The sequence below is a fragment of the Paroedura picta genome, chromosome 11 (assembly GCF_049243985.1).
Source record: "Paroedura picta isolate Pp20150507F chromosome 11, Ppicta_v3.0, whole genome shotgun sequence".
Lineage (NCBI taxonomy): Eukaryota > Metazoa > Chordata > Lepidosauria > Squamata > Gekkonidae > Paroedura > Paroedura picta.
Window position 1 is genome coordinate 61395153 of NC_135379.1, and position 25149 is coordinate 61420301.

The 25149-nt window shown below is 51.9% G+C and overlaps 2 protein-coding genes across 6 annotated transcripts in view; one reads left to right on the plus strand and one right to left on the minus strand.

The window, feature by feature from the left end:
• Positions 1-24285, plus strand: SH2D4A (SH2 domain containing 4A). Of its 2 annotated transcripts, XR_013225540.1 has the most exons (10): positions 1-287; positions 2186-2354; positions 9763-9916; positions 12419-12484; positions 13344-13470; positions 15977-16205; positions 17341-17471; positions 19864-20084; positions 22819-22982; positions 24153-24285. XR_013225540.1 is itself a non-coding variant. In XM_077304117.1 (9 exons), exons 1-9 carry the CDS (start codon positions 113-115, stop codon positions 22909-22911), a joined length of 1365 nt encoding a protein of 454 aa, XP_077160232.1. In that variant the 5' UTR covers positions 1-112; the 3' UTR covers positions 22912-23305. The 2 variants fall into 2 exon arrangements, 1 of the variants encoding a protein (XP_077160232.1); XM_077304117.1 differs by lacking the exon at positions 24153-24285 and having other exon boundaries at positions 22819-23305.
• Positions 23298-25149, minus strand: part of CSGALNACT1 (chondroitin sulfate N-acetylgalactosaminyltransferase 1) — a 13868-nt gene continuing 12016 nt past the window's right edge. For all 4 annotated transcript variants that reach the window (XM_077304114.1, XM_077304115.1, XM_077304116.1 and 1 more), the window contains one exon: positions 23298-24506. In XM_077304114.1, the coding sequence (XP_077160229.1) occupies positions 24223-24506 (284 nt within the window). In that variant the 3' untranslated portion in view covers positions 23298-24222. The remainder of the gene's footprint in view (positions 24507-25149) is intronic.

The window sequence follows — 25149 nt, forward strand, 5'->3', positions numbered from 1 at the left end:
GCTCCCAGGGGTGGGGTGGGGTGGGTGCGCGCTGCCTGCCTGCCTTGCCCTGCCTGCTGCTGCTGCTGCCGGCCTAAGCGGCGCCCGCTCCGTGCCGTGCCGCGGCGGGGCCATGCTGCGCCAGATCCTGTCGGCCATGCGGGTGCCCCCCGAGCTGCTGGCCGAGCTGAGCGACGAGCAGAAGCAGCTCCTCTTCGTCCAGATGCGGCAGGAGCAGGTCCGGCGCTGGCGGGACAGGGAGGCCGAGGCGGAGAGCCACCCTCGACGGACGCCCCCAGCGCGGACAGGTCGGCGGCCGGAGCGGCGGGATAGGAGGGGGGGGGGGTCGAGGGGGGCCCGGGAAAGCGAGCCGGCGGGAGGGTTGCCACGCTCCAGGCGGCGCCTGGCGATCTCCCGCCCTGACAGCGCCCCCCTACCCCCCTCCGGGAGCGGACGCCCGGCCTCCGGGGAGCCCCGGTCAGTCCTTTCCCCACCCCTTGCCTTCCCTTCAGCCCCACGACGGCCCAGGGAGGGACTCGAACCCGGATCTCCAGATAGCAGTGTGGCCTCTCTTTCAGACACCTTCCCTTCCTCTCCCCCACAACATCCTGTGAGGTAGGTAGGAGCTGAGAGAACTCTTTAAGAACTGCTCCGTGAGAATAATTCTAACAGAACTGGGACTAGCCCCAGGTCACCCAGCTGCTGGGTGGAGGAGGAGCAAAGAATCGAACCCGGCTCACCAGATTAGAGGCCGCTGCTCTTCAGCACGACCCCAGGCTGGCTTTAATGTGCCTGGAAGGTCCTCAATAGTTGTTTTCTGTGGTGCAAACCTCCTGGCTCTGTTTCCTGCTTGCCCCCTCCTGTTGGTGGCGCTTGACTTGCCCTGGGTCACCCATCTGGCCTGGACTCTCAGGGATGAAGGCAAGACGCCACACAACATTAATTAAACAACTTAAATTGTTGAGGGGGGGACGACAAGGCTGAGCCTCATCCCCTGGGCTTCTTTGTGTAGAGCAGGGGTTGTCAAACTGCGGCCCTCCAGATGTCCATGGACTACCATTCATGGTTTTGTGGTGGGGGGTCTTCCTGAGCAGCCATTTTGGGGTTGTGCCCACCACCTTGTTCAGGAAGGCCGGGTGTCCCAGGCCAGCAGCCAGACGCTGCCGGCGAGGCCTTCTTGAACCACTTCCTTACTGGCACAGAGTCGGCAAGTGGAATGGGAATCCTGACAAGCCAGAGGGCCTGGTAAGGTCCCAGAGCACAGGATAGAAAACTGATCATGCCGGCTTGGGTATGAGCCACTCGGCTGCCCTGGATCCAGCCTTCTTGCTAGGGAAGTGAGCTCATACAGCTGCAAAACTGCTTTCTGCCATCTTAATTTAGCACGGAAAGTGGCTCCCACACCTTGATTTGGCTGATTGGGCCACAGTGACCTTGAGAATAGGCTACTGTAATACAGGGGGAGTCAACCTGCGGTCCTCCAGATGTCCAGGACTACAATTGCAAACGCCGGCAGGGGCTCCTGGGAATTGTAGACCACGGAGATCTGGAGGGCCACAGGTTGACGACCCCTGCTGTAATGTACTCCTCATGGTCTGCCCCTGAAGTCAGCTCAGAAACTCCTGTTGGTCCAGAATGCTGCCAGTCAGTTGCTGTTGGGAGCTAGGCAAAAGCCTGCCCTTTGGGCGCATTCTCCAGACATTTAACTGGCTTCTTGTTAGTCACCAGGTTCCATTCATAGTGCTGGTTATCACATACAAGAAGGGCCCTGATGGACCAGACCAGGGAGGGTCCATCTAGTCCAGCATTCTGTCTCACACAGGGGTCAACAGCAGGGCATGGAGGCTGGAGCCTTCCCTTGACATTGCTTCCTGGCACAGCTATTCTAAGGTTTGCTGTCTCTGAACATGGAGGTCCACCTTACCTCTCCTCCAGGAATCTCTCTAGTGTCCTCTTGAAACTGTCTATCCTGGGGCCCTCATCCTCTGGCAGCAAATCCCACACTTTAACCACGCTCTGTGCAAAAGAGTATTTCCTTTTGCCCATCCTGAATCTACTGAATCTTCCCAAGCTCACATTCTGCCATTCCGGTGCTGCCAGGCAGGGAGGGGGCCCAGCTGGCTTGCCTGGCAGAGGGGGCATTCTACTGGATCATGCCATCCAATGGGCCTGTGACATGTGGAGCCGTATTTTTTTTGTCTTGCAGCCTGTGGGAAGTCTGTGCACTGGAAGCTCGGAGCAGATGGGGACGTCTGGGTGTGGGTGATGGGGGAGCACCGGCTGGACAAGCCGTATGACCTTCTCTGTGATGAACTCACCGCTGAGAGAGAGAGGAGGAGAAGGAGGCGGTCGGTCCAGGAAACGGAGCCACAGAGGTTTGTGGGATTCTTGCAACATCCTAAGGAGCGGGGGGAAGGCGGCAATCTGGTCCGTCCGGTTTGCTAGGTGCCTTCCGCTGCCAGCCAAGAGAAATTCCTTTGCGCTAGGCATGCGGTTGTATAAAGGGGAGACATCTCCTTTCAAGCTGAGCAGTTCCGCAGTGCCTTTGTTTGCTTTTTGAAGGCCTGGTGGATGAACTTGTTGCTGGCAGAATACATATTGCCTCCAACTCTCTTGGTCGACTGCAAATGTCCATCAGCATAACTGAAGGATAGCTGGAGCCCAGTGGCACCGTGGAGACCAACAGAGTCTCGTGCTGGTGTTGAGCTTCCATGTGCAGGCACACTTTGGGAGGCTGTCCATAGGCAGGAATAAATGTTCAGATCCCAAGCAAGAGGGTATCTCACAAATTCATTCCACAGTGGGGAAAAAGTACGGGGAAAAACTAGCTTAGGTAAAAATTGGGGGGAAATGAGGAAAGACTGGGACGTAACAGGGAATTGTTTGTTTAATGTATACACTGTTCCTCCCCGCAAGCAGGCTCAGAGCAGTTAACAATAAACGATAAATACAGATAAAGTCAATACCTCCCCACCCCCTAGCTATTCTGCCAGGCTAATGGGGCCAAGAGGATCTAAAATGGGGGTTGGGGGAGCCAAAGAGATGTCATGACAGCCGCGACCTCCGCCATAGGCCTGGCAGAAGGGGGCTGTTTTGCAGACAAGCCCTCGGATACCTGGGCAGCCCCATCAGGGCCTGTATTTCGACGGGCAACTCATTCCACCAGGCTGCAGCCGGAAGCCCTGGCTCTGGTGGAGAGCAGGTTTTGGGGTCAGGTGCAGATGAGATAATCAACAGGTGGCTATAAGAGAATTCTGATGTCCTCAATAATTTTTGCGAAAGAAGGATAAGAAGGCCAAATGTTTAATCTGTGTCAGCAATCCGCTAATCTAACTTTTATGGAACTGATTCAATTACCTGTTGAGAATTAAAGTAACCCTTGTTGTTGTTAGGTGCGAAGTCGTGTCCGACCCATCGCGACCCCATGGACAATGATCCTCCAGGCCTTCCTGTCCTCTACCATTCCCCGGAGTCCATATAAGTTCACACCGACTGCTTCAGGGACTCCATCCATCCACCTCATTCTCTGTCGTCCCCTTCTTCTTTTGCCCTCAGTCTCTCCCAGCATTAGGCTCTTCTCTAGGGAGTCCTTCCTTCTCATGAGGTGGCCAAAGTATTTGAGTTTCATCTTCAGGATCTGGCCTTCTAAGGAGCAGTCAGGGTTGATCTCCTCTAGGACTGACCGGTTTGTTCGCCTTGCAGTCCAAGGAACTTGTAAGAGTCTTCTCCAGAGTTCAAAAGCCTCAATTCTTTCACGCTTGGCCTTCCTTATGGTCCAGCTTTCACAGCCATACATTGCAACTAGGAATGCCATAGCCTTGACTAGATGCACTTTTGTGTGCCAACTTTTGCACTCTCCTCCTTTACCCGCATCAACAGGCTCTTTAGTTCCTCTTCCCTTTCTGCCATTAGAGTGGTATCATCTGCATAACTGAAGTTGTTGATATTTCTCCCTGCAATCTTGATCCCAATTTGTGACTCATCTAGCCCCGCCTTTCTCATTATGTGCTCCGCATACAAGTTAAATAGGCAAGGTGACAATATACAGCCTTGCCGAACCCCTTTCTGAATTTTGAACCAATCAGTGATTCCATGCCTGGTTCTCACTGTTGCTTCTTGACCTGCATATAAGTTTGTCAAGAGACAAATAAAATGTTCTGGTATTCGCATCTCTTTAAGAACTTGCCACAATTTGTTGTGCTCCACACAATCAAAGGCTTTAGCATAGTCAATGAAGCAGAAGTAGATGTTCTTCTGGAACTCCCTAGCTTTCTCCATGATCCAGCGTATGTTAGCAATTTGATCTCTAGTTCCTCTGCCTCTTCTAAATCCTGCCTGTTCTCGGTCCACATATTGCTGGAGCCTAGTTTGTAGGATTTTGAGCATAACTTTGCTAGCATGAGAAATGAGTGCAATGGTGCGGTAGTTTGAACATTCTTTGGCATTGCCCTTCTTTGGGACTGGAATGTAAACTGACCTTTTCCAATCCTGTGGCCATTGTTGAGTTTTCCAAATTTGCTGGCATATTGAGTGTAGCATTTTTACTGCATCCTTTTAAGATTTTGAATAGTTCTACTGGAATGCTGTCACCGCCACTAGCTTTATTGTTGCTCAGACTTCCTAAGGCCCATTTGACATCACATTCCAGGATGTGTGGCTCCAGGTCAGTAACTACCCCATCATGGTTATCAGGGATGTTAAGCTCACTATTGTATAGTTGCTCTGTATGATTTTGCCACCTTTTAAAATTCTCTTCTGCTTCTGTGAGGTCCCTACCATTTTGGTCCTTTATAATACCCATCTTTGCATGAAATGTTCTATTCATATCTCCAATTTTCTTGAAAAGATCTCTGGTCCTCCCCATTCTATTGTTTTGTTCTATTTGTTTGCACTGTTCATTTAAGAAGGCATTCTTATCTCTTCTAGCTAGTCTCTGGAATTCAGCATTCAGTTGTGTGTATCTTTCTCTTTCTCCCTTGCCTTTCATTTCCTTTCTCTCCTCAGCTATTTGTAAAGCTTCCTCAGGCAGCCATTTTTCTTTCTTGCGTTTCTTTTCCCTGGGATGGTTTTGGTTGCTACCTCTTGTACAATGTTGCGAACCTCTGCCCATAGTTCTTCAGGCACTCTGTCTATCAGATCTAATTCCTTAAATCTATTTGTCACCTCTACAGTATATTCGTTGGGGATATGATTTAGTTCATACCTGAGTGGCCTAGTGCTTTTCCCTACTTTCTTCAATTTAAACCTAAATTTTGCAACAAGAAGCTGATGATCTGAACCACAATCAGCTCCTGGTCTTGTTTTTACTGACTGTATAGAACTTCTCCATCTTTGGCTACAGAGCACATAGTCAATCTGATTTCTGTGTTGACCACCTGGTGATGTCCATGTGTACAGTCGTCTCTTGGGTTGTTGGAAAAGAGTGTTTGCTATGACCATTGTATTCTCTTGACAAATTTCTACCAGCCTGTGCCCTGCTTCATTTTGCACTCCAAGGCCAAACTTGCCTGTTATCCCAGTTATCTTTTGGCTTCCTACTTTGGCATTCCAATCCCCCATGATGATAACCTTAAGCAATCAGAATTAACTAACGAACAACAAAATTTGAGTCCAATGGCACCTTTAAGACCAACAAAAGTTTATTCTAAGTGTGAGCTTTTGTGTGCATTCAGACAATGAAACTGGGTGCTCAGTCCTTTCTGGCTATTAACATTTTGCCAGGTGGAAGGGAGGAAGGGCGAAGGGAGTCCCTTTTTGCTGGGACTTCAGTAAGCCTCTGAAGGGAGTGTTGGGTGACTCATGGCTTGAGAAGCCCTTTCCTGGGTTTGGTCAGCCACTGTCCTGTTGGTTGCCCTTTCTGAGGAAAGTAATTGTGCAAATGGTGAAGGATCAACTCTGAGGCTTTTCTAGGTGACTCATGGACCCTGTCTCCTCTTAATCTGACTTCAGTCTTAACATTTGGAGCTGTCTTAGATTGCTTGTCTGAAATGGATTCCAGTCAGGGCTGGAACGGCTTTTAAGCACGGGAGGGAACTTCAACTTGTCTTTAACTCCACCCCCAGATAGCGAGGCTTTTCGACAGAATTTCCTATTGGGGGAGCAAATGAGCACTTTAGTACGCAGCTCAGACCATATGATGTATTTGTTCGTCAGTTGGCAGTGTTGGGGGAAAATGCTTTACATTTATTAGAAATAAAATTTACATGAGATGTAATGGGATATAAATTCAAGACTCCTGTTCCCTTTTTCTCCGTTTCTTTTCTTGGCTCTGAGTCTGCTGCAAAACAGAATCACGGAATCACAGAATCATAGAGTTGGAAGGGGCCATACAGGCCATCTACTCCAACCCCCTGCTCAATGCAGGATTAGCCCAAAGCATCCTAAAGCAGCCAAGAAAAGTGTGTATCCAACCTTTGCTTGAAGACTGCCAGTGAGGGGGAGCTCACCACCTCCTTAGGCAGCCTATTCCACTGCTGAACTACTCTGACTGTGAAAATCTTTTTCCTGATATCTAGCCTATATCGTTGTACTTGAAGTTTAAACCCATTACTGCGTGTCCTCTCCTCTGCACCCAGCAGAAACAGCATCCTGCCCTCCTCCAAGTGACAACCTTTCAAATACTTAAAGAGGGCTATCATGTCTCCTCTTAACCTCCTTTTCTCCAGGCTGAACATTCCCAAGTCCCTCAACCTATCTTCATAGGGCTTGGTTCCTTGCCGATTGTCATCCATTTACTCCTTAGTTTCTCTTCTTTCTCTCTCCCTCCCTCCATTGTGTTTTGCTCCAATATGACCCCCCCTTCCCTTACTGCTGCAGACTTTTAAAATCAGGGCTTTCCAGCCTCACTGACTGCTAATTCTGCTAGAATAATAGAATCCTAGATTTGCAATGGGCCATCCAGGCTATCTAGTCTCAACCCCTGCTCAGTGCAGGATCAGCCTCCAGCATCCAGGTTAAGTATCTGTCCAGCTGCTGCTTGAAGACCCCCAGTGAGGGGGAGCTCCCCACCTCCTTAGGCAGCCCATTTCACAACTGAACTGGACTCCTAGAATCCTAGAGTGGGAAGAGGCCACACAGGCCATCTAGCCCCACCCCCTGCTCAAGGCTGGATTATCCTCAAGCATCCAGGATAAATATCTGTCCACCTGCTGCTTAGACCACCAGCCTATTCCACTGATGAACTACTCAGTTTGTGAAATTTCCCTCCTGATATTTATCTGGTACCGTTCTCCATGTAGATTAAGCCCATTGCTGCTGTCTGTAGGAACTGCTCCCTGCCGTCCTCCAAGTAACAACCTTTCAAATACTTAAAGCAGTGGTCCCCAACCCCCGATCTGGGGAATGGTACCGGTCCGTGGATCAGTCGGTACCGGGCCGCAGCTTCTCCTCATCATCCTCCCCGGCTGCTGCCTTGGGGGCTGCCCTGCCACTCTGCTGCCGGCTCACCTTTGGTGCTCTCCAGCGGCCGCCATGGCTGGGGCTCCCCCTCGGCGTGGCACTGCGCAGCTGCTGCTGGCAGCGCCCCCCAGTGGGCAGCAGGAAAGCAAGTGGAGCAGGGGCTCAGGTGGCAGTGATGACCCTCAGCAAAAGACTACCCCCCCCCCCCGGGCCTCAGTAAAATTGTCACGCGTTGACTGGTCCCTGGTGATAAAAAGGTTGGGGACCGCTGACTTAAAGAGAGCCATCCTGTCCCCTCTCAGCCACCTCCTCTTCTCCAGGCTGAACATTCCCACACCCCTCAGCCTGTCTCATCCTTGTCATACTTAGATAGGAAATTTGTCCTTGGAAGATTTACGACAGGAATTGCACCTTTTTACATCAACTCAAGAGCCTCTTGTGGCGCAGAGTGGTAAGGCAGCAGACATGCAGTCTGAAAACTCTGCCCATGAGGCTGGGAGTTCAATCCCAGCAGCCGGCTCAAGGTTGACTCAGCCTTCCATCCTTCCGAGGTCGGTAAAATGAGTACCCAGCTTGCTGGGGGGTAAACGGTAATGACTGGGGAAGGCACTGGCAAACCACCCCGTATTGAGTCTGCCATGAAAATGCTGGAGGGCGTCACTCCAAGGGTCAGACATGACCCGGTGCTTGCACAGGGGATACCTTTACCTTTACATCAACTCCTTCTGTTTTCCTTTATGTGGACAATTTGCACCTGAAAGATTGTTGCTCGTTAGAGGGTTTTGACACATTTTTGATGGGACACTGCCCCCTTCTATCCCACCGTGGCTTTAGGCCTGCCATTCTTTGAAAAAAACGTGGTTTCCTTCTGAGGCTTTGTTATTGGTACAAAATTGCAATACAAGAAACTGTAAAATGAGTGTTAAACTCTTTCAAGGAAGTAAAACAAATCCCCCTTCCTGCCCCATTTGCAAATAATTAATCGCAACACACAGTAATAGGCTCAGCGTGGGTGTAGCCCGTGAGGCTGGACCGTGTGAGTTTAAACCCCATCAAGTGGGATTTCAGTCCTGAGAAAACCTGGGGAATTGATTTTACTTTTGTTCCAGGAAGGCTCCGTCTCCGTCTAGAGCAGGGGTAGTCAAACTGCGGACCTCCAGATGTCCATGGACTACAATTCCCAGTAGCCCCTGCCAGCATTCGCTGGCAGGGGCTCCTGGGAATTGTAGTCCATGGACATCTGGAGGGATGCAGTATGACTGCCCCTGCTCTAGAGATTATGCATTTATTATTCATTCTTACCCACTGCTCACAGCACTGCTGGCTCCTGGCGGGTTACAACAATAAAATCCCATAACAATGATAAACCAATAAGGCAATCCCCACCATAAGACCTTAAGACCCACCAAGGCAGTGACACTAGCCCCCCCCCCCAACAGTCCCCCATCCCTGGTGCCTCAGGGTAACCTGCTCTCCTGGCTAAATTGAGGAGCGGCACTCTGATCTTAATTACCTTGGCCTGAAACAAAGGCCTGGTCTTGCAGGACCTGTGGAATTGGGAAAGCTTGGTCAGGGCCCTTAGCTCTTCCCGGAGCCCATCCCACCAGGACGGTGAAAGGCCCTGGCCCTGCTTGAGGCCATGCCTACTTCTCGTGGGCTGGGGAACCCCAACAGATTTGCTCCTGCGGAGCGCAAGGCCCTGCGGGGGGCCTAGGGAGACAGATGGTCTCTCAGGTACGTGGGACCTAGACTGTGGATGGCCTTGAAGAACCCTGAACTTGATCCGGTATACAACTGGCAACTGATGCGGCTGCCTCAGTACTGGCTGGGTAGGGGCTAGATCAAGCCTTAATCTAGAGATTAAGTCTTCCTAGACTGAGGCTGTGTTTAAAAACAAACAACACACAACCCTCAGCCACCTCAGGTCAGGAGCACAATTCCTTCCTGGACATCAGCTTGTACCAGCCGCTTGTACCTCCCTCTTGTCTGCACTTGGCTTCCGCTAGTTCTCCCCCAGCCACCTGCTCATGGCTTCCCCAGCCCAGGGGTGGTTGGGCTCCCAAACAGCTGGGTGTCACCAGCACAGGGATGGCCCCTAGTCCCAAAGCTTTGAGCCCACATGAATACAAAACGGAATAAGTGGCAATGGGAAAGTTTGCGAAGCCCCACCGGGTGTCTCCCAAGTGATGGGTTCCAGGTCTCCCATGACAACTTTGGGGACCTCCCTGGAGAGAAGGACCAGCATCAGGCTGTTCCCCTGCCTGACCACCCCCGCCCCCCAACAAAGGTTTGTGGATCAACTGTCAGGTGGGAGAGTTCCAATGTAATTTGGCTTACATGTGCAAGCGGCCAGTGTCCAATCTCTCCCTTTGCTGTTCCCACAAGCTGCCTCGGGGGAGCCTGCCCAGAGCCTTCTGTGACGTCACGAGGTGCCAAACTCCAGTCAGGAGTGGGAGAAAACTGTGGGGAGCAGCAGATTCCGGAAGGGGTGACAGAAGCCCCACCTGCAGGAAGTGCCCTCAGACAAGATGGCCTTCAGGTACCTGCCCTGCTTGGTGCTTCCCTTCCTCCAGGGCTGAAAGGAACATTTGCCTGATGCTGCGGAGAGGGTCCTACTGGGCCTGGGATGGGGCTCAGACTGCTACTTCTCATGTAAGGGCTTCCGAGGAGCTGCCTTCCCTATGCCAGTGCAAGGAGCCTCCAAGGCAAGGTTCTTCTGTGTGTCTTTATTTCATTTCTACTCCACTCTTCCCTGGAGGCTCAGGTCAGCTGGAGGGGGCAAATGGAGTGCTTGGTGCAATGGGGAAGGCCTATGGGACACAGTCATTCCTGGGTTGAAGCTCCATGGTGAGGCCAGGGAGGGAGGGGTCACCACGTTCTACATCGAGGGGGGCACAGAATCAGACCTGACAGTTACACATTTGCTTAATTGCAGCTGTGCAGTAGTGTCAATGAAGCCCCTTCCATTTAAATCAGGGGTAGTCAAACTGAGGCCCTCCAGATGTCCATGGACATCTGGAGGGCCGCAGTTTGACTACCCCTGATTTAAATCCTCGTGCTTTCCTTGAGTGAAAGGGAACACAAAGCAACACAGGCCACTCGGGGTATCGATTTTAGGTCTAATGGGGATATTTCTTTCTGAGGTTTGCTTTTCTTCTTTCATCCTTGAGTTTCCTTTCTTTTAGTTCTTTTAAGGCTGTTACTTGGAGTCCTGTGTTCAGTTTTGGGCACCCCAGTTGAATAGGGATGTTGACAAACTGGAGCGTGTCCAGAGGAGGGCAATAAAGATGGTGAAGGGTTTGGAGACCAAGACGTATGAAGAAAGGTTGGGGGAGCTTGGTCTGTTTAGCCTAGAGAGGAGATGACTGAGAGGGGATCTGATAACCATCTTCAAGAATTTAAAAAGGTGTCATATGGAGGATGGAGCAGAATTGTTCTCTCTTGCCCCAGAGGGACAGACCAGAACGAATGGGATGAAATTAATTCAAAAGAAATTCCGTCTAAACATCAGGAAGAATTTCCTGACAGTGAGAGCGGTTTCTCAGTGGAATAGGCTTCCTCATGAGGTGGTGGGTTCTCAATCTTTGGAAATTTCAAAACAGAGGCTAGATCTGACAGAGAGGCTGATTCTGTGAAGGTTCAAGGGAGTGGCAGGTTACAGTAGATGAGCGATAGGGACGTGAGTGTTCTGCATAGTGCAAGGGGTTGGACCAGATGACCCCTGAAGTTCCTTCCAACTCTATGATTCTATGATTCTAAGTCTGGTTGGCATTTTTTTATTTTTTTCCTCCAATCTCATTTGCTAGTTTGATTTTGGCTTAAAATCCTTAATTACTTTTTTCTTAAAATCCATTCCTGGTTCTTGTTACTACAGTTACGTTTGCTGTGGAAATGCTTCAGCGACTCATGGCACTGATCTTTCCAGTGAGTTGCCAGTTCTTTCTGTAATGTTTTCAGGCAGTCTTTGTCCTTTATTGCCCTAAGGTTTTTGCTTTCAGTTCTTCCTGTGCAGAGGTGAGTTGAGGCCGGACTGGCAATAGCTTGTATTGAATTAGTGGTCTTTCAAGAACAACTTCAATTTGATGGCCTAGTTCTTTGTTGGCTTCATTGATTTTTTGCTCTTCGTGTTCTTTTTCTTTTGTGAGTGGCTGTTGTTCCTTATTTCATCTAGCTCTATTGCTATGAAAAAGTTGTTTTGCATGATAAAGCAACAGTGATCTGCAAGTCACTATTCAGGGATGGTAGAATCAGAATACTCCCCCCCCCCATATTTCAGAAAGTTGTTTCAAACATCTACAGTGTTCAAAATAACATTGCTCAATGAGACCATTCCGCCCCCGCCCCTCTTGACTGCTGGTTTATAGAAGCTGATGATGAGGCCCCTGCTTTGGTCACTCTGCTCCTGACCACCTCTCCGGCCACTGCCCTGAGCCTGGTTTTTCACCTAAGATCTCTGGCGTGGTCCTTGTTAGCCCAGCAACAACCAAGCCAGTATAGATTTCCTCACCATATGGAATTGGGTTTTCTTCAGTAAAAATGCTCATGAAACCAGATTTGAATTTTCAGTGAGTCTGGTGGAAATCCCTGAGTGACCCCAGAGTCCCTGTATAGGCCTAGTGTTGAACGGCTACAATTTCTGGAGCGAATGTTTCATGGCTCACAAAACGTAGCTTTCCTCTTTGTGGGGACTTGAGCTGCATTTCAGGTCTCAGCCTAGGGAAGCAGACCAAGAAAAGAGCAGAAAGGGCCCCCAGCTCTAGAGCAGGGGTAGTCAAACTGCGGCCCTCCAGATGTCCACAGACTACAATTCCCAGGAACCCCTGCCAGCATTTGCTGGCAGGGGGCTCCTGGGAATTGTAGTCCATGGACATCTGGAGGGCCGCAGTTTGACTACCTCTGCTCTAGAGTCTGTTTCCTGGGCCCAAGGGCACCCCAGGGTGCCAGCTGGCTCCTTTAGAGGACGAGCAACTGAGTCCCAGAGTTGGCAGCGAGCGGGACCACAGGACTCTCTGCTGACCATCTTCTGTTTGGTTGGTTCCAGATTGCTGTAAGCAAATCCAGAAGCGTAGAGGAAATGCTGGCAGATTCCATCAGCCGGTCACAGAAGGTAAGGCAACTTTGGGGTGGGAGCGAGTGTGCAAAGGGAGGCCAGGACAGCACACTCCGTCCTGGCAGAAGCCACAGTCAGGGCTCAGGGCAGTTCAAGGGGCTCACAGCTGGGGAGGTCATTTGGATGCCACTTAGACAGAACAGGGCTGTCGTCTGTGCCACAGGGTGCACTCCCTACGTCGTCATCATCATTGGCCACCTCTTAAAAGCCCAGAGAGCCCTGAAGGAGGCGCTATGAGGCACAGTCTGTCTGATCCAGTGCTGTAAATCCAAATATCCCCTTTTAGTCTTAAAGTGGCAGCCTGGGAGGGCCCTCAGGGGGAGATGGCAAAGCAGGCTGGTTTAGGGAAAAGGGTCAAGTATTACCTTTGGGCCATAATAATGTGATGCATCAGTAGAAGAAGGGGGATTCCTGTCTTGCTCGTAGGACACCTGAAAGGGATTGAGGAGTTCTGGCAGACAGTATGTGGAATAAGAGCCGACAGTGCCACGTGGCAGCTAAGGCTGCGTTGCTAGGAGCACCAAATCCAAAGCGAGGGAAGTTATCGGACCGCTGCATTCCACACTGGTTAGACCTCCTTTGGACTACTGGGCTCAGTTCTGGGCACTGCAGTTCAAGAAGGCGATGGACAAGTTGGGGGGTGTTCAGAGAAGGGTGACTAGGGAGGTTGAGGGGTTGGAATTCAGGCCTCGCAAGGAGAGGTAGAGAGAGTTGGGCCTGTGCAGCTTGGAGGAGAGGAAGGCAAGGGGTGAGATGAGAACTGTGCTTAACAGTGTAAAAGTATGGATGAAAGGAAACACGCGGGAGTAATTAAAGAGGGAGGTGACTGACGCGTGGCATTTTCTCCTATGTGTAGCAGAGGAAAGATACACGGATGAGGGACACCATGAATCAGAGCCAGGAACGAGGAGAATCACCTCCAAATCTTGTGGGTAGCTCAACGCAGAACGTAGACCAAGAAGACCCTATTTGGCTGGAATCTCGTAAGGCCCCCGGCATTCGCCTCAGGGCTTCGGGGTGAATTATTCTATTTCTTGCCCGTCCGGGGTGGGTTACAACATCTAAAACGCACAATTAAAGTCTGAAAATCCACATCCCTAGACCACACTGGCTGTCTGCAACAAGAGGTCCAGTTCAGCCTGATGTTCCCAGTTAGAAAGCCTCTTAAACAGCAGGCAGGACTGGGAAACGACCTTTGCCTGAGGCCCTGGAGCAGGAGGCCTTAGCCCTCTTGAACCTGCAGGCCAGTGTGGGACCTCCCGGGAGGGTTGTGGGCCCCCCTGCACAAGGGTGTCGATAGGGAGATCTTTGTCACGTGTCTCAGTGAAAGGAAAGTCCTCGGGTCTCACGGCTGTTACCCAAAACTGACTGTGTGTGTGTGTGTGTGGGGGGGGGAATGCTAGAAAGGGGGAGGGAATGGCAGAGACACCACCAGGGGAAAAGACTGCTGGTCGATTGGAAAAATCTGCATTTTGCCCCCTGGTCAGCAGCAGCCACCCAAGCACTGGCCTTTCCCAGAACCTTGGAGTGAAGGGGGCTTGAGGCAAGCCAAGGAATCCCCTGGAAATGCACGGAGGCCGCCACAGCACCGTAGGGAAGCTTCCCAAAGACCCTGAACGCAGGGCTCTCGAGACCCACAGAAGGCGGGAGACATCCTTATGAAACAGCCAAGCTGATTCCTGCTGGCTGAGTAACTCTCAAGGACAATCACTGAGTGCCAGGAAAGAGACAGAAATGCTGGAGGGTAACTTTTCAGGGAGTTTCTTAAGCAGATTCTCTGCATTCTGGTGTTTCGGGCCGACTTAGGCTAACTAAACAAAATCAGATCTGTGACGGCCACCCCCATTCTCCGGGGTGTGCATGACTGACATGGAGCCGCCCAGCCCAAGACCCGGGGCCTTTCAGACCAGGCAGGACGGGATTAGTGGCACACCAGGAGGGTTTTGATCCCTGTCAAATAATGTTGCCGGAGCAACATGTAGTTCATTCCGCGCCCGCCCCTTCTGTCAGAGGACAAGTCTTGTGCACACCCCACCCCTTCCTGCCTACGGCGGCGTCTCCCCAAGGGGGGAGAGGCTGCTGTGACACCCAGGCCTTCCTTCACTCCATGGCCTCGTTCCTCTGCAGGAGCCACTGGAGCATCCTGGCAGGCTGCCGGGGTTAAGACCGGCGTTTTCCAGTCTGGCTAGCGGGGTTTGATTCCCTGCTCCTCCTCCTCCACATGCAGCCAGCTGGCTGACCTTGTGCTCGTCACAGCCCTGCAAGAGCTGTTCTTACAGAGCAGTTCTGTCAGAGCTCTCTCAGCCCCAACTTCCTCACAGGGCATCTGTTGTGGGAAGAGGAAGGGGAGGTGATTGTAAGCAGCTTTGAGATTCCGTTGGGTAGTGAAAAGTGGAGTATAAAAAAAACAACTCTTCTTATTCCCTTCCCTCCCCAGGAAGTGAGTCACCTGTCAGGAGGGCAGCCCATCCTCTTCAGCATCTGCGATTGGGAGCTGCAGGGGGGTGGGGAGTGGGCCTGGTGTGCCTGGCATGTGTCCTTCCATCCCACTACCCCACCCTCGGGCAGGACTGGCCATGCCAGGCCTAATTGGCAGACTTCCATCAGGAGCCCCACCTGGCCCACCACCACTCAGTTGAGACTGAGGCCTCACCTGCAGTCAGAGATTGGGGTATCCTCCCTCTCCGTTCCACACTTCCTGGCTTCTGCGGGGTGGGCTGCAGGCTCTGGATGTGCCGGATTGGCCCCTATGGTCATGGCCCCTCCCCCGGAGCAGGAGGTGCCACCTGGGCCAGCTCCCTTCCTCCCTCAGGCCTAGGGATGGGCCTCCTTCTCAGTTGTGGCCTGGGGTGGAGTTTGCTGAGCTTCTGTGCTCCCCAGGGTGTAGCTGTGCAGGCACCTTGTGTGTGTCTTACGCTGCTAGGCTGTGCTGGGAGCTATCCTGGGCGTCATTTGGGGGAGGGAGGGAGGGAGGGAGGCGATTGTCCCCAGTGGAGTACCTGGCCTATGTGCCTTTCTGTGCATGCAGCCAGACACTGATGTGCCTCATCAGGACTTCCCTGGGAGGCGCGGGGCAAGGATGGCGGTGAAGTGGGCTCCTTTTGCTCAGACCGGGCTTGACGGGTCTCTGGAGGCAGCTGGTGGGCCTCAGGGTGTGGGGGTGCCGGTGAGGGGGCAGCCACACTGTGGTGTGGTGGGGCTGGGGATGGCCGCAAGGCTTCAAATGTTTTCTGAGCTCCAGCAGGTGGCTTGGCACTTTGTTCTCGGACGGGTTTGGTTTTGGGGTGAAGGGCAGAGACGTTGAAGTGGTGGTGGTGGCAGCTATCCCAGGGTGGGGTTGCACAGGGCCCAGTGGTGCCCCCCCCATGTGGCAGCCAGGGCCCACCCCCAGCTTGCCTCACTCTGGAGACACCACCGGTTGTTCCTCTCGTTCATTCGATGCACCCCTCCAGGCCTTCCCTCAAAACAGTCTTGCTCCTCTGCCTGCAGTGAGGCGATCCAAAGCAGAAGACGAACGACGGCGTTCCCTCGCCAAGCACGCCCGCGATGACTACAAAAGGCTCTCGTTGCAAGGCAAGAACAAGGGGGCAGCGACGGCTGTTCACAGGACCGGCGGGACAGGGGAGCAGAGACGTGTGCTGCCTCCACCGCCTCCTCTGCCCCCGAAGCCCAAGACCCTCCCTCCCAGCGCCAGGCTAGCCAATGGGCCCCCAGCCTGGTGAGTGCGCCAATCGTATGGCGAGAAGGAGGGGCAGGGGAAGCCAGGAGGCATGCCGGGGCAGTCTCTGCGGCCAAGCTCTGGCCCTCTTTTGAGGAGCCCGTGAATGTTCTTTGTGAGGCAGGCAGACGTTGAGTGTGGCCCTTCACTCCAGCAGCTTAGCCAGTCCCGGAAGGCTTCTCATTCGTCCTTGTGCTTGGCATGGGAGTCTGGCCGCTGAGGCAGAGAGAGCTTGAGAAAGGCACGCTTGTGGCAGGCGTTGGCCATGACTGCGGAATGGAAGCGCTCTCTGTTCAGAGGGAATTGGAGCCTCCAAGGACTGGTGAAGTGGAGAAGTGAAGGGACTTGAGCCTGCCTAGCAAGGCCGTCTTCCGCTCTCTCTCTGTGGCCACTTCAGAGGGGCACCACTGTGGCCGTGCGACTCAGCAGTCAGCTCTGACCTTTTCTAGGCTCCTTGGGCTGGCAGTAAGCCAGGCCAGCATAAGCACCCCATGTGTTGGCACAATGGGGCAGCGGTCCCCATTCCCTCCCCTCTCTTCCCAGAGGCAAGGTTTTTTAAATTGGCCATTGAATATCCCTCCTGCTCCTGAGGGCTAAGCAAACTGCCTCACAGCTGAGAGAACAAGCTAAAAAGGTAAAGGTATCCCCTGTGCAAGCACCGAGTCATGTCCAACCCTTGGGGTGATGCCCTCTAGCGTTTTCATGGCAGACTCAATACGGGGTGGTTTGCCAGTGCCTTCCCCAGTCACTACCGTTTACCCCCCAGCAAGCTGGGTACTCATTTTACCAACCTCGGAAGGATGGAAGGCTGAGTCAACCTTGAGCCGGCTGCTGGGATCGAACTCCCAGCCTCATGGGCAAAGCTTTCAGACGGCTGCCTTACCACTCTGCGCCACAGCTATGAGTAGGCAAAAGGCCAGGCAGATGGGCGGGGCCAAGGAGGTGAAACAGCAAAGCTCTGCAATGGGGGGGGGGAAGCTGACAGCATGACAGGAGAGGCAATATCAGTAAAGAAGCAAAGCTGAAATTTGTAAAAGGCAATGAGAGGTCCTCATTTATTAAAAACCCACCAGTGTCATCTCAGTCCAGGACACGCTGGCTCCTAAGTGACTGACCAGCCCTTCTGCCCTGACAGGAAGCAGGGAGACACGAGGACCACGTCCAGTGCTGTGCAGGAGAGCATCGTGCAGTGGTTCAAGGCAGAGCAGCTCCCTCTCCGAGCTGGCTTTGAGAAGGTGGCAGACCGAGTTGCCCCCTGGTTCCATGGTGAGGACAGAAGGGAGGGTGAGCCTGGGAGGACTGGCTGGGAGGAGAGGGTACGCTTCCCTCTTTGGGCTCTCTTTCCCCCTGTTGAAACGCTTCAGAAAGGTGCTTGTCCTTCGTCTGATGGGCAAGCGCCTTGCTTTCTGATGCTGCTCGATAAGTAATCCCAGGGGTCTTCTTGGACCACTCCTGTGGGAGCAGAGTGTGCACCCTGCCAGGGGTACAGCTCATTGGCCTGCCTGTGTTTTGGAGAGGAGAATAAATCCTGCCAGCCTAAGATCCCAGCATGATGGCTGCGCAGCCGGTATTTTGCACAAGTAGCCAAAAGAGCTCTACAGTAAAACTGCTCCCTGATCTATGGATTCAGCATTCCATCAGCCACTGCTCCTGTGGAGGTGTGCATACCCATGCATCAGCCATGTGTGAAAGAAGCCAGTCCACTGGCAGCAGCACTAGGACCCCATCCAACCAGTCGCAAAGTGCTGAGCCAGGAAGACAGCACTTCCAACCATTTGAGTTACTGTGGCAGATGCAAAAGGAAGGAGTCCTGCAATTGGTGCACTTGGAGGGTGGTGTTCCTGTGGATGGAGGGGGTAGCACTGAACCCTGATCAGAACATGGCAGCCCCAAGGGGCATGTCCAGTTCCTGTGTAGCGGGAAGGAGCTGCAGTTGCTCTTCTGACCATTGCGGCTACAGATGTCTTCCAGCAGTCTGTCTGTTCTTCCTGGGCCAATTATGCATTGACCTTTGGAAGCTAATTCAGCTCAGGTAAAAAACAAAAAATCAATCTGTCCCTGAGTCAGGTGTCCCCTCTGATGCTGCTCATTCCCCCCCCCCCCCCAATCTTCACTGCTCAGAATCAACCCCAGAGTCACTTAACTTTTCCACAGGCATATCCGAGAGTGGATTTTCTCCACTTAATCTGAGAAGTGTGCGCACATTCTTCGGTGACCTGTTGCAGGACCTCTCTCAGACTCTCTCCCCCACCCCCATCCTGGCCATGCCTCAAGCACTGATGCTACGCAGAGGTCTTTGCTAACTGGTTAGTTTCTGAAACTGTAAGCAGAGAGTAGTTTTAAAGTTGCTTTCACTTCTGGGCTCGTCATTTAGTGCTGCATTTTGTCTTAACTTCTATGCTGTAAAATCATCTTTTCTACTCTAGTAGCTCCCTTAAGTGTTGTGAGAAGCATGGGGCGGCATCAGTGTCAGAAGTGCAGACAAGCCCTCCTTGCCTACAGTCACTTCCTGCTCTCTTCTCCCGCCCAACGTGCTTTACGCATTTTTAAAACATTAGACTTTCAAGAGTAAAAGACTCCTGTGCGGGGAAAAAATTAAGACTCCCAGCTAGGTTAGACCTCACAAAGCTGTGACGTCTAAAGACAGGCCCCTTACTGGCTGAGGTGGCTGAGACTAAGCCTGTGAGTCCCACACACAGTGTTCCCTTTTTTTTAAAGAGAGAAATGCAACGGCTCTTTACATTCATTTTTTAAAGAAAGGAATCCAAGTGTAACATTTTACTTTAAAGAAAGGAATTGTCAAGATGGAAGGGAACAGGCAAGGGAAAACAACAGAGAAGGCAGCCCTAGCAAGTGTTTCTCACCCCCTCCCCTGCTGTGTAAAGCACATGTTGGGAGGGAGAAGAGAGGGAAAGTGGCTGTAGGCAAAGAGGCCTCTTCTGTATTTCTAGCACTGATGCTGCCCCAAGCTTCTCACACCACTTAAGGGGGCTTATAAAGCAGAAGGAAATGGTTTTGCAGCACAGAAACACAGACAAAATGAAGGCAGCACTAAAATGGAAAGCCCTGCTCTTGTTCGAAACCAATCAACAGCACTAAAGGAGAAAATATCTCAGCCATCCAGTTTTTCTTATTAGTGTACAGAGCTAAACTCTGTGATTTGGAGGAGAAAAATCTGAGAATGTGCAGGGTGCAGAAACAGGATGCAAACAGGATGCGGATTGGATCAAGAGCACCCCTCCCCCAATAAAGGCACTCTGAGATGAGACAATAAGAAAACCAATTAGACATGTTAGAAATGGAAGAGGTACAGAAAAAATTAGAACTTCTAAAACCACGGCATTTTGAACAGGAAGTGTCTCCTTGCCAGGTGCTTCTGGCCTGGATCAGGTCCAGCACAACTCAGATGGCACAGGGAGTTTTACGGTCTCCATCCCCACCCAGCCTTACCTTCACAACAGGGAGTTTATGAGGATGAAAGCATCCCTTGCAGGTCCCGTAAAGCATGGGGAAGAGGAGAGATAGCTGGAGGACAGAGGAAAAGTGGGGGGTGGGAGCAGGGATGTCTTCTGAGTTCCTAGAAGAGGTCCACAGGGTTGTTTTTCAGAGACAATTTACCAGCAAAATGCTTTTCTTGGTCTTTGATTTTGTCATGCAGGCATGTTGACAACAAAGAAGGCTGAAGATCTGCTAAGCAATTCAGCACCTGGGACTTTTTTGATCCGGGTCAGTGAGAAGATCAAAGGCTACGTCCTCTCCTACCGCTCAGCCGAGGGCTGCAAGCACTTCCTGATAGATGCCTCGGGGGACTCCTACAGCTTCCTGGGGGCGGACCAGCTGCAGCATGCCACGCTGGTGGACTTGGTAGAGTACCACAAGGTGAGCAGCTTGATATGCTTTTCTTGTTTTCTTGTCATTCTGCGGGGGGGGGGGGAACATTCTCTGTGTGTGTGTGGGAGGGAGGGAGGGAGGGTCAAAGCTCAGTAGGGCTTCTCTGCTAGATAGTTCAGCAAAGGATCTGACTGGATCTTCCTGCCATATATCGAAAAATAAATTGCCATTGAGAACAATTCCCATTTAGAATGAGTCTGCACATAATCATAGTAATGATTTTTATTTCTAACTGCCCTTCCCTGAAAGCTCAAGGAAGGTAATATATATATATACTAGAAATTAAGCCCATTTTATGTCTGAATAAAATGGGTGCTAGGAGCCTGTCTTCTCTCAGTGGCGGAAGCCGTTCCCGGGGCCAAGAGAAGTCAGAGAGAACAGCCTTCTGACAGGAGGCCGGCTGCCGCCCCCCCCTCCCGAAAGGCCAAAACGGCCTCCTCTCGTCCCCCCCCACCACCCTCCCGAAAGCCGGCTGTGATGGGTGGGCAAGGCCTCTGCCGGCCCTGGGCGCTCCTTCGCGGTTCGCACTAACCTGAGGTGCGTGCTGCCAGTGGTGTGTGTGAGGAGTCCAGGGCAGGCCAAGTGGCCAATAGGGAGGCGCGCTATGCTTCACAGCTCCTGATTGGCCCTCTCCGAGTTTTTATCCCGGATGGGTCCCGCCCTAACTCCTCCCACAGAGCCTTTACTCTTTTATTTATTTAGCGGCGCGCTGCGCCGCAGGGCAGGGTATAAAATAATTTACAGTTTGTTAACAATAGAAATATAAATACTTGTTTAAAATCAGTCACTATGTATTCCTAAAACACTACAAAAGCAGTACAAGAAAAGGGCTGCTTTTATTTATTTATTTATTTAGTTATTTATTTAGTTATTTATTTAGTTATTTATTTAGTTATTTATTTATTTTCTAGTCCGCCTTCCTCCTTGGACTCAAGGCAGGCTACATATCAAATCCCCATCCTAAAACACAAGACCACAATGCCAGAGAAAGGTTACAATTCCTAACCCCACCACCCTCATATCTCAGGATGAGATGAAAGCTAGAAAGGCAGTCCCTATCATCCATGTCCCCCCATCGTAGGGATCTCCAGCCCCTCGCTGACCCTTCCCCCTCCACCCACCGTTCCTCGCCACCCCATAATTAACAGGAGGCCAGTCAAGATTCCCCTCGCCACCCCTCCCCAACACCTGTTGTCTCTGGATCTCCTTGTGAACTGACCCCCCACCTCCCTGAGGGCTCACAAACCTTAGGTTGCAGAACCTTCCCGAGGGTCTCTGCTGGGTTGAATGGGGTGCGGAGTCTACCATTAACACCCTGAGAGGCAAGTGGGAAAAGACACTGGTAGGCGAGCCCAGCCTGGATGTTGGCATCACCACATCAGCAGGCAATAGTTATGCCCCCTTGTAAGCTCCGATGTAAGCATGGGCTGTAGCAGAGCTCAGTCCCTCCATGTGGCCCGAGGACCACTACGTGCTTGTCCTGGGCACCTGCCGCCCACCCTCAGCTTGGTAAAAACGGCTCCCCCCCCCACCAAACAGGTCTCCAAGCTCAAGAGGCCAGAGGTCTCATCTGCTTAGGGTTGCTAACTCCGGGTTTGGAAATACCTGGAGATTTGGGGGTGGAGCCTAGGGAGGGATCTTAGCCAGGTCTAAGGCTACATGGATGACATCACAGAGCTCACCCTCCAATGAATGGAGGAGGCTCTTAGGCAACCACGGGCCCAGGCACATGCGTCTCACCTTCACGGTTGCCTTGGGGATCTCTCTGAGAAGTACGGGCTGGTTTATGATTGCAGCCATTTGGTGATTAATCCTAGTTCTACTGATCATGCAGGTTTTTATAGTCTGGTTGTATAATCAGAATGGTATTTCATGTACCCTATGCTGTATTTTAACTGTTTGTTAACTGCCCCAAGACACTGAGGGGCGAGATATATATATTTATTTATTTATTTAGATTTATATACCGCCCTCCCCGAAGGCTCAGGTTATAAATCAGATTATATTAATAATAACAATACAACTATTTTCTTCAAGGGAACTGATCTGTCATTTTGAGAACAGTTATAATAGCAGATCTCCAGGTCACCTCTGGAGGCTGGCAACCCTGTCTGCAGTGGGGGTGTAAACCGTCTGTCCCCCCACAACTCTGAATATCAACACTACACCATCCACATTGATACACAGGGCACTGCAAGGAGGCATGGAAGGAAACAAGATGGGTTTCCCTTTCTTCCCTTCCTGAGCTCACCCCCCAAGTGAAGGGGGACCCAGATCCTTAAGCACTCAGCCCCACTGTTGCTGGGTTTGCAACAGGTTGATATCTCTGTAGATCAGGGGTAGTCAACCTGTGGTCCTCCAGATGTTCATGGACTACAATTCCCATGAGCCCCTGCCAGCAATCGCTGGCAGGGGCTCATGGGAATTGTAGTCCATGAACATCTGGAGGACCACAGGTTGACTACCCCCTGCTGTAGATGACGATAAAGGAAAGGCACACAAATTGAGGGGAGGGACAAGTTGTCCTTGAAGAGGTGGTCTGACTTGCAGGTCCCATGTCAAAATCCTGCCTAGTGGTATGAGGGACCTGATTGGCTGAGCAGAGTGGCCCATTAACCTCCCAGCTCAGCTGCAGTTGGCCGTGGAAAACGAGCTGTTATTGTTGGTAGGCACATAAACTCTGACGGAGAGATTCTCGCTTGTCATCCGTTTCTTTGAACAGGACGAGCCCATCACATCTTTGGGAAAGGAGCTTCTGGTCTCCCCCTGTGGCCAGGTGGGGTGGGAGCCGGATTACCTGGAACTCTACCAGTGACACCTGCCATCTGGATCCCTGGCCCTGTCGAGAAAGGCACCTTGATGTGAAGCAAAGCAACTGGTGTTCAGGTGGGACCTGGGCATCCCTGGGAAATACTGCTCATCTCCAGACTGCAGAGATCAGTTCCCTGCTGGAGAAATTGATGTTTTGCAGGGTGGACTGTACTGTGGCCTTGCACCCCCCCTCAAGGTCCGTGTCCTCCCCAGGCTTCACCCCTAACTTTCCAGGAATTTCCCAACCTGGATTTGTTCGATGGAGAGGGGAGGGGACCTGTCAGTCCGATTTGTGACCACTGGTATTCCTCTGCCCCCTCTATAGGAGGCGGCAGGTCTACAGGCTGTATAGCCTTGAAAATAATTCCTGGAAATAAACCCCACTCAGCCTTTTCTAACATTGCCAAAATTTATTCTTAAATACTTCTGTACAGAACATGGCAGCACCTTTCCCACCCTGAAAAGATACCCTGGGCCACCATGTGCCCCACTGGAGAAAAGACAGCTCGCCACAGGGAAGTTCCCCCCAAGGTCTCCCAGTGGCAGTGGCAGTGTGGGGAAATGCCCTCCGCACACCCCGCAGCCCAAATCCAAACGTTCCTGAGCATTAAGAAAGGCACTGGCCCTCTAGGAACGCTTGCCTTCCTGCATCTCTTCTGGTTTGCTCCAGATGTTTCCACCTAAAATGAATGCCTGTGGCTTCCTTTGGTTCAAACCAGCCTGTATTTCTTCATTTTGTTTTTTGAGGAGCTTCAGAACTTCCCAGGGGCATCAGAGTATGGGCTGCAAAAAGCAGGTGCTTGCCAGGGCGCATCCAGCCCCCTTCTGATGGGTCTGGAATGCAGGCAGAACAAGGCTTCCCTTTGTGGGGCGGCTACCTGCATGCGAGAGTGCGCAGTGGGAGGTGGGTCAGCATAACGCTGGATGGACGGAGGTTATCAGCTGCTTTGGCCCCCCCACGGCCTCTTTCCTTCAAGGTCTGGCCATTTGTGACCCCCAGGAACTCTTGCCCGTCTGGTAAAAGGGCGAGCTTTGTCGGGTGTGGTCACGCAGTAAGCAAACTGGAAAGGTCCTCTGGCTCCCCTGGCATTTCAAACACCAAACAAAGAACAGCATTAAGTTTGTTCTTTGTATCTTCTGTGTTGACCAAGTCTGCATAGGAGGTGCCCACACAGATTAAAGAGGAAGGACTTTGATCCCTGGGCCATTCCACCCATCAGTTCCTGGCACTTCTCCTTCCTCCAGATGCGGGTTTAGAGACTCCGTCAGCCTTTCGACCTCCCTCCTTTGAGGCAGACTCCGGAGCGGGGTGGAGTCAGGTCTTCTTGGCGCTTGCTTTCTTCTTGCGGTGGTGAGCTGCGATCTCCTTCCTGAAGACCAGCATCCCCAGCTGGCCGTGGGAAGCCTCGTTCAGGGCTTTGGACTGGAGACACATCTTGTACTGCTCTGGGCTCAACTCATCGGGACAGAACTTTTCATGCCAGAGGTGGAAAAGGCCTCGGGCAGGACTCCTGACCACCATGAGGTTGCTGCGAAGGTATTTCCGGTACAGGTGCACATCTTCCCCTCCCCAGCCTTTAATTCCAAGATCAAATCCTCCTAAGAAGAAAATACAGATTGAATAGCATCATGACGTGGCAGAAGCTCATTTAAACATTTATTGGCCACTTTTCTACCTTGCAGGAGCTCAGGGTGGTGTACAATGCAAACAGCAACAAAACACAATAAAATATCTAAAATACCACTAGTTTAAAACCACTCATTTAAAACTGGTGATCGTAACTATACCTCCTTGAGTTGACCTTAGACCAGGGGTAGTCAAACTGCGGCCCTCCAGATGTCCGTGGACTACAATTCCCAGGAGCCCCTGCCAGCATTCGCTGGCAGGGGCTCCTGGGAATTGTAGTCCATGGACATCTGGAGGGCCGCAGTTTGACTACCCCTGCCTTAGACTGTCAGCCCCTGTTGCTGATTGGAAGTGGGTGACAGATGTTCCCATCAATGGGCCATTGGCCATAGCTGGGAATTCGGAATGTGCCTGGTCTCGAAGGGCAAACCAACACAGAGCATAGATTCAGATGAGTAGCCGGGTTGGTCTGAAGTAGCACAATAAAACCAGAGTCATACGGGACTAGTCCTGACCACCCGATTCTGAAAGGATCTGCAGAGCCAAGCCAGCTGCATGTCAGAAGGGCAAGAGGGGCACAGCTGACCAAAGAGGCCCTCCTGACCCGACCTGCCC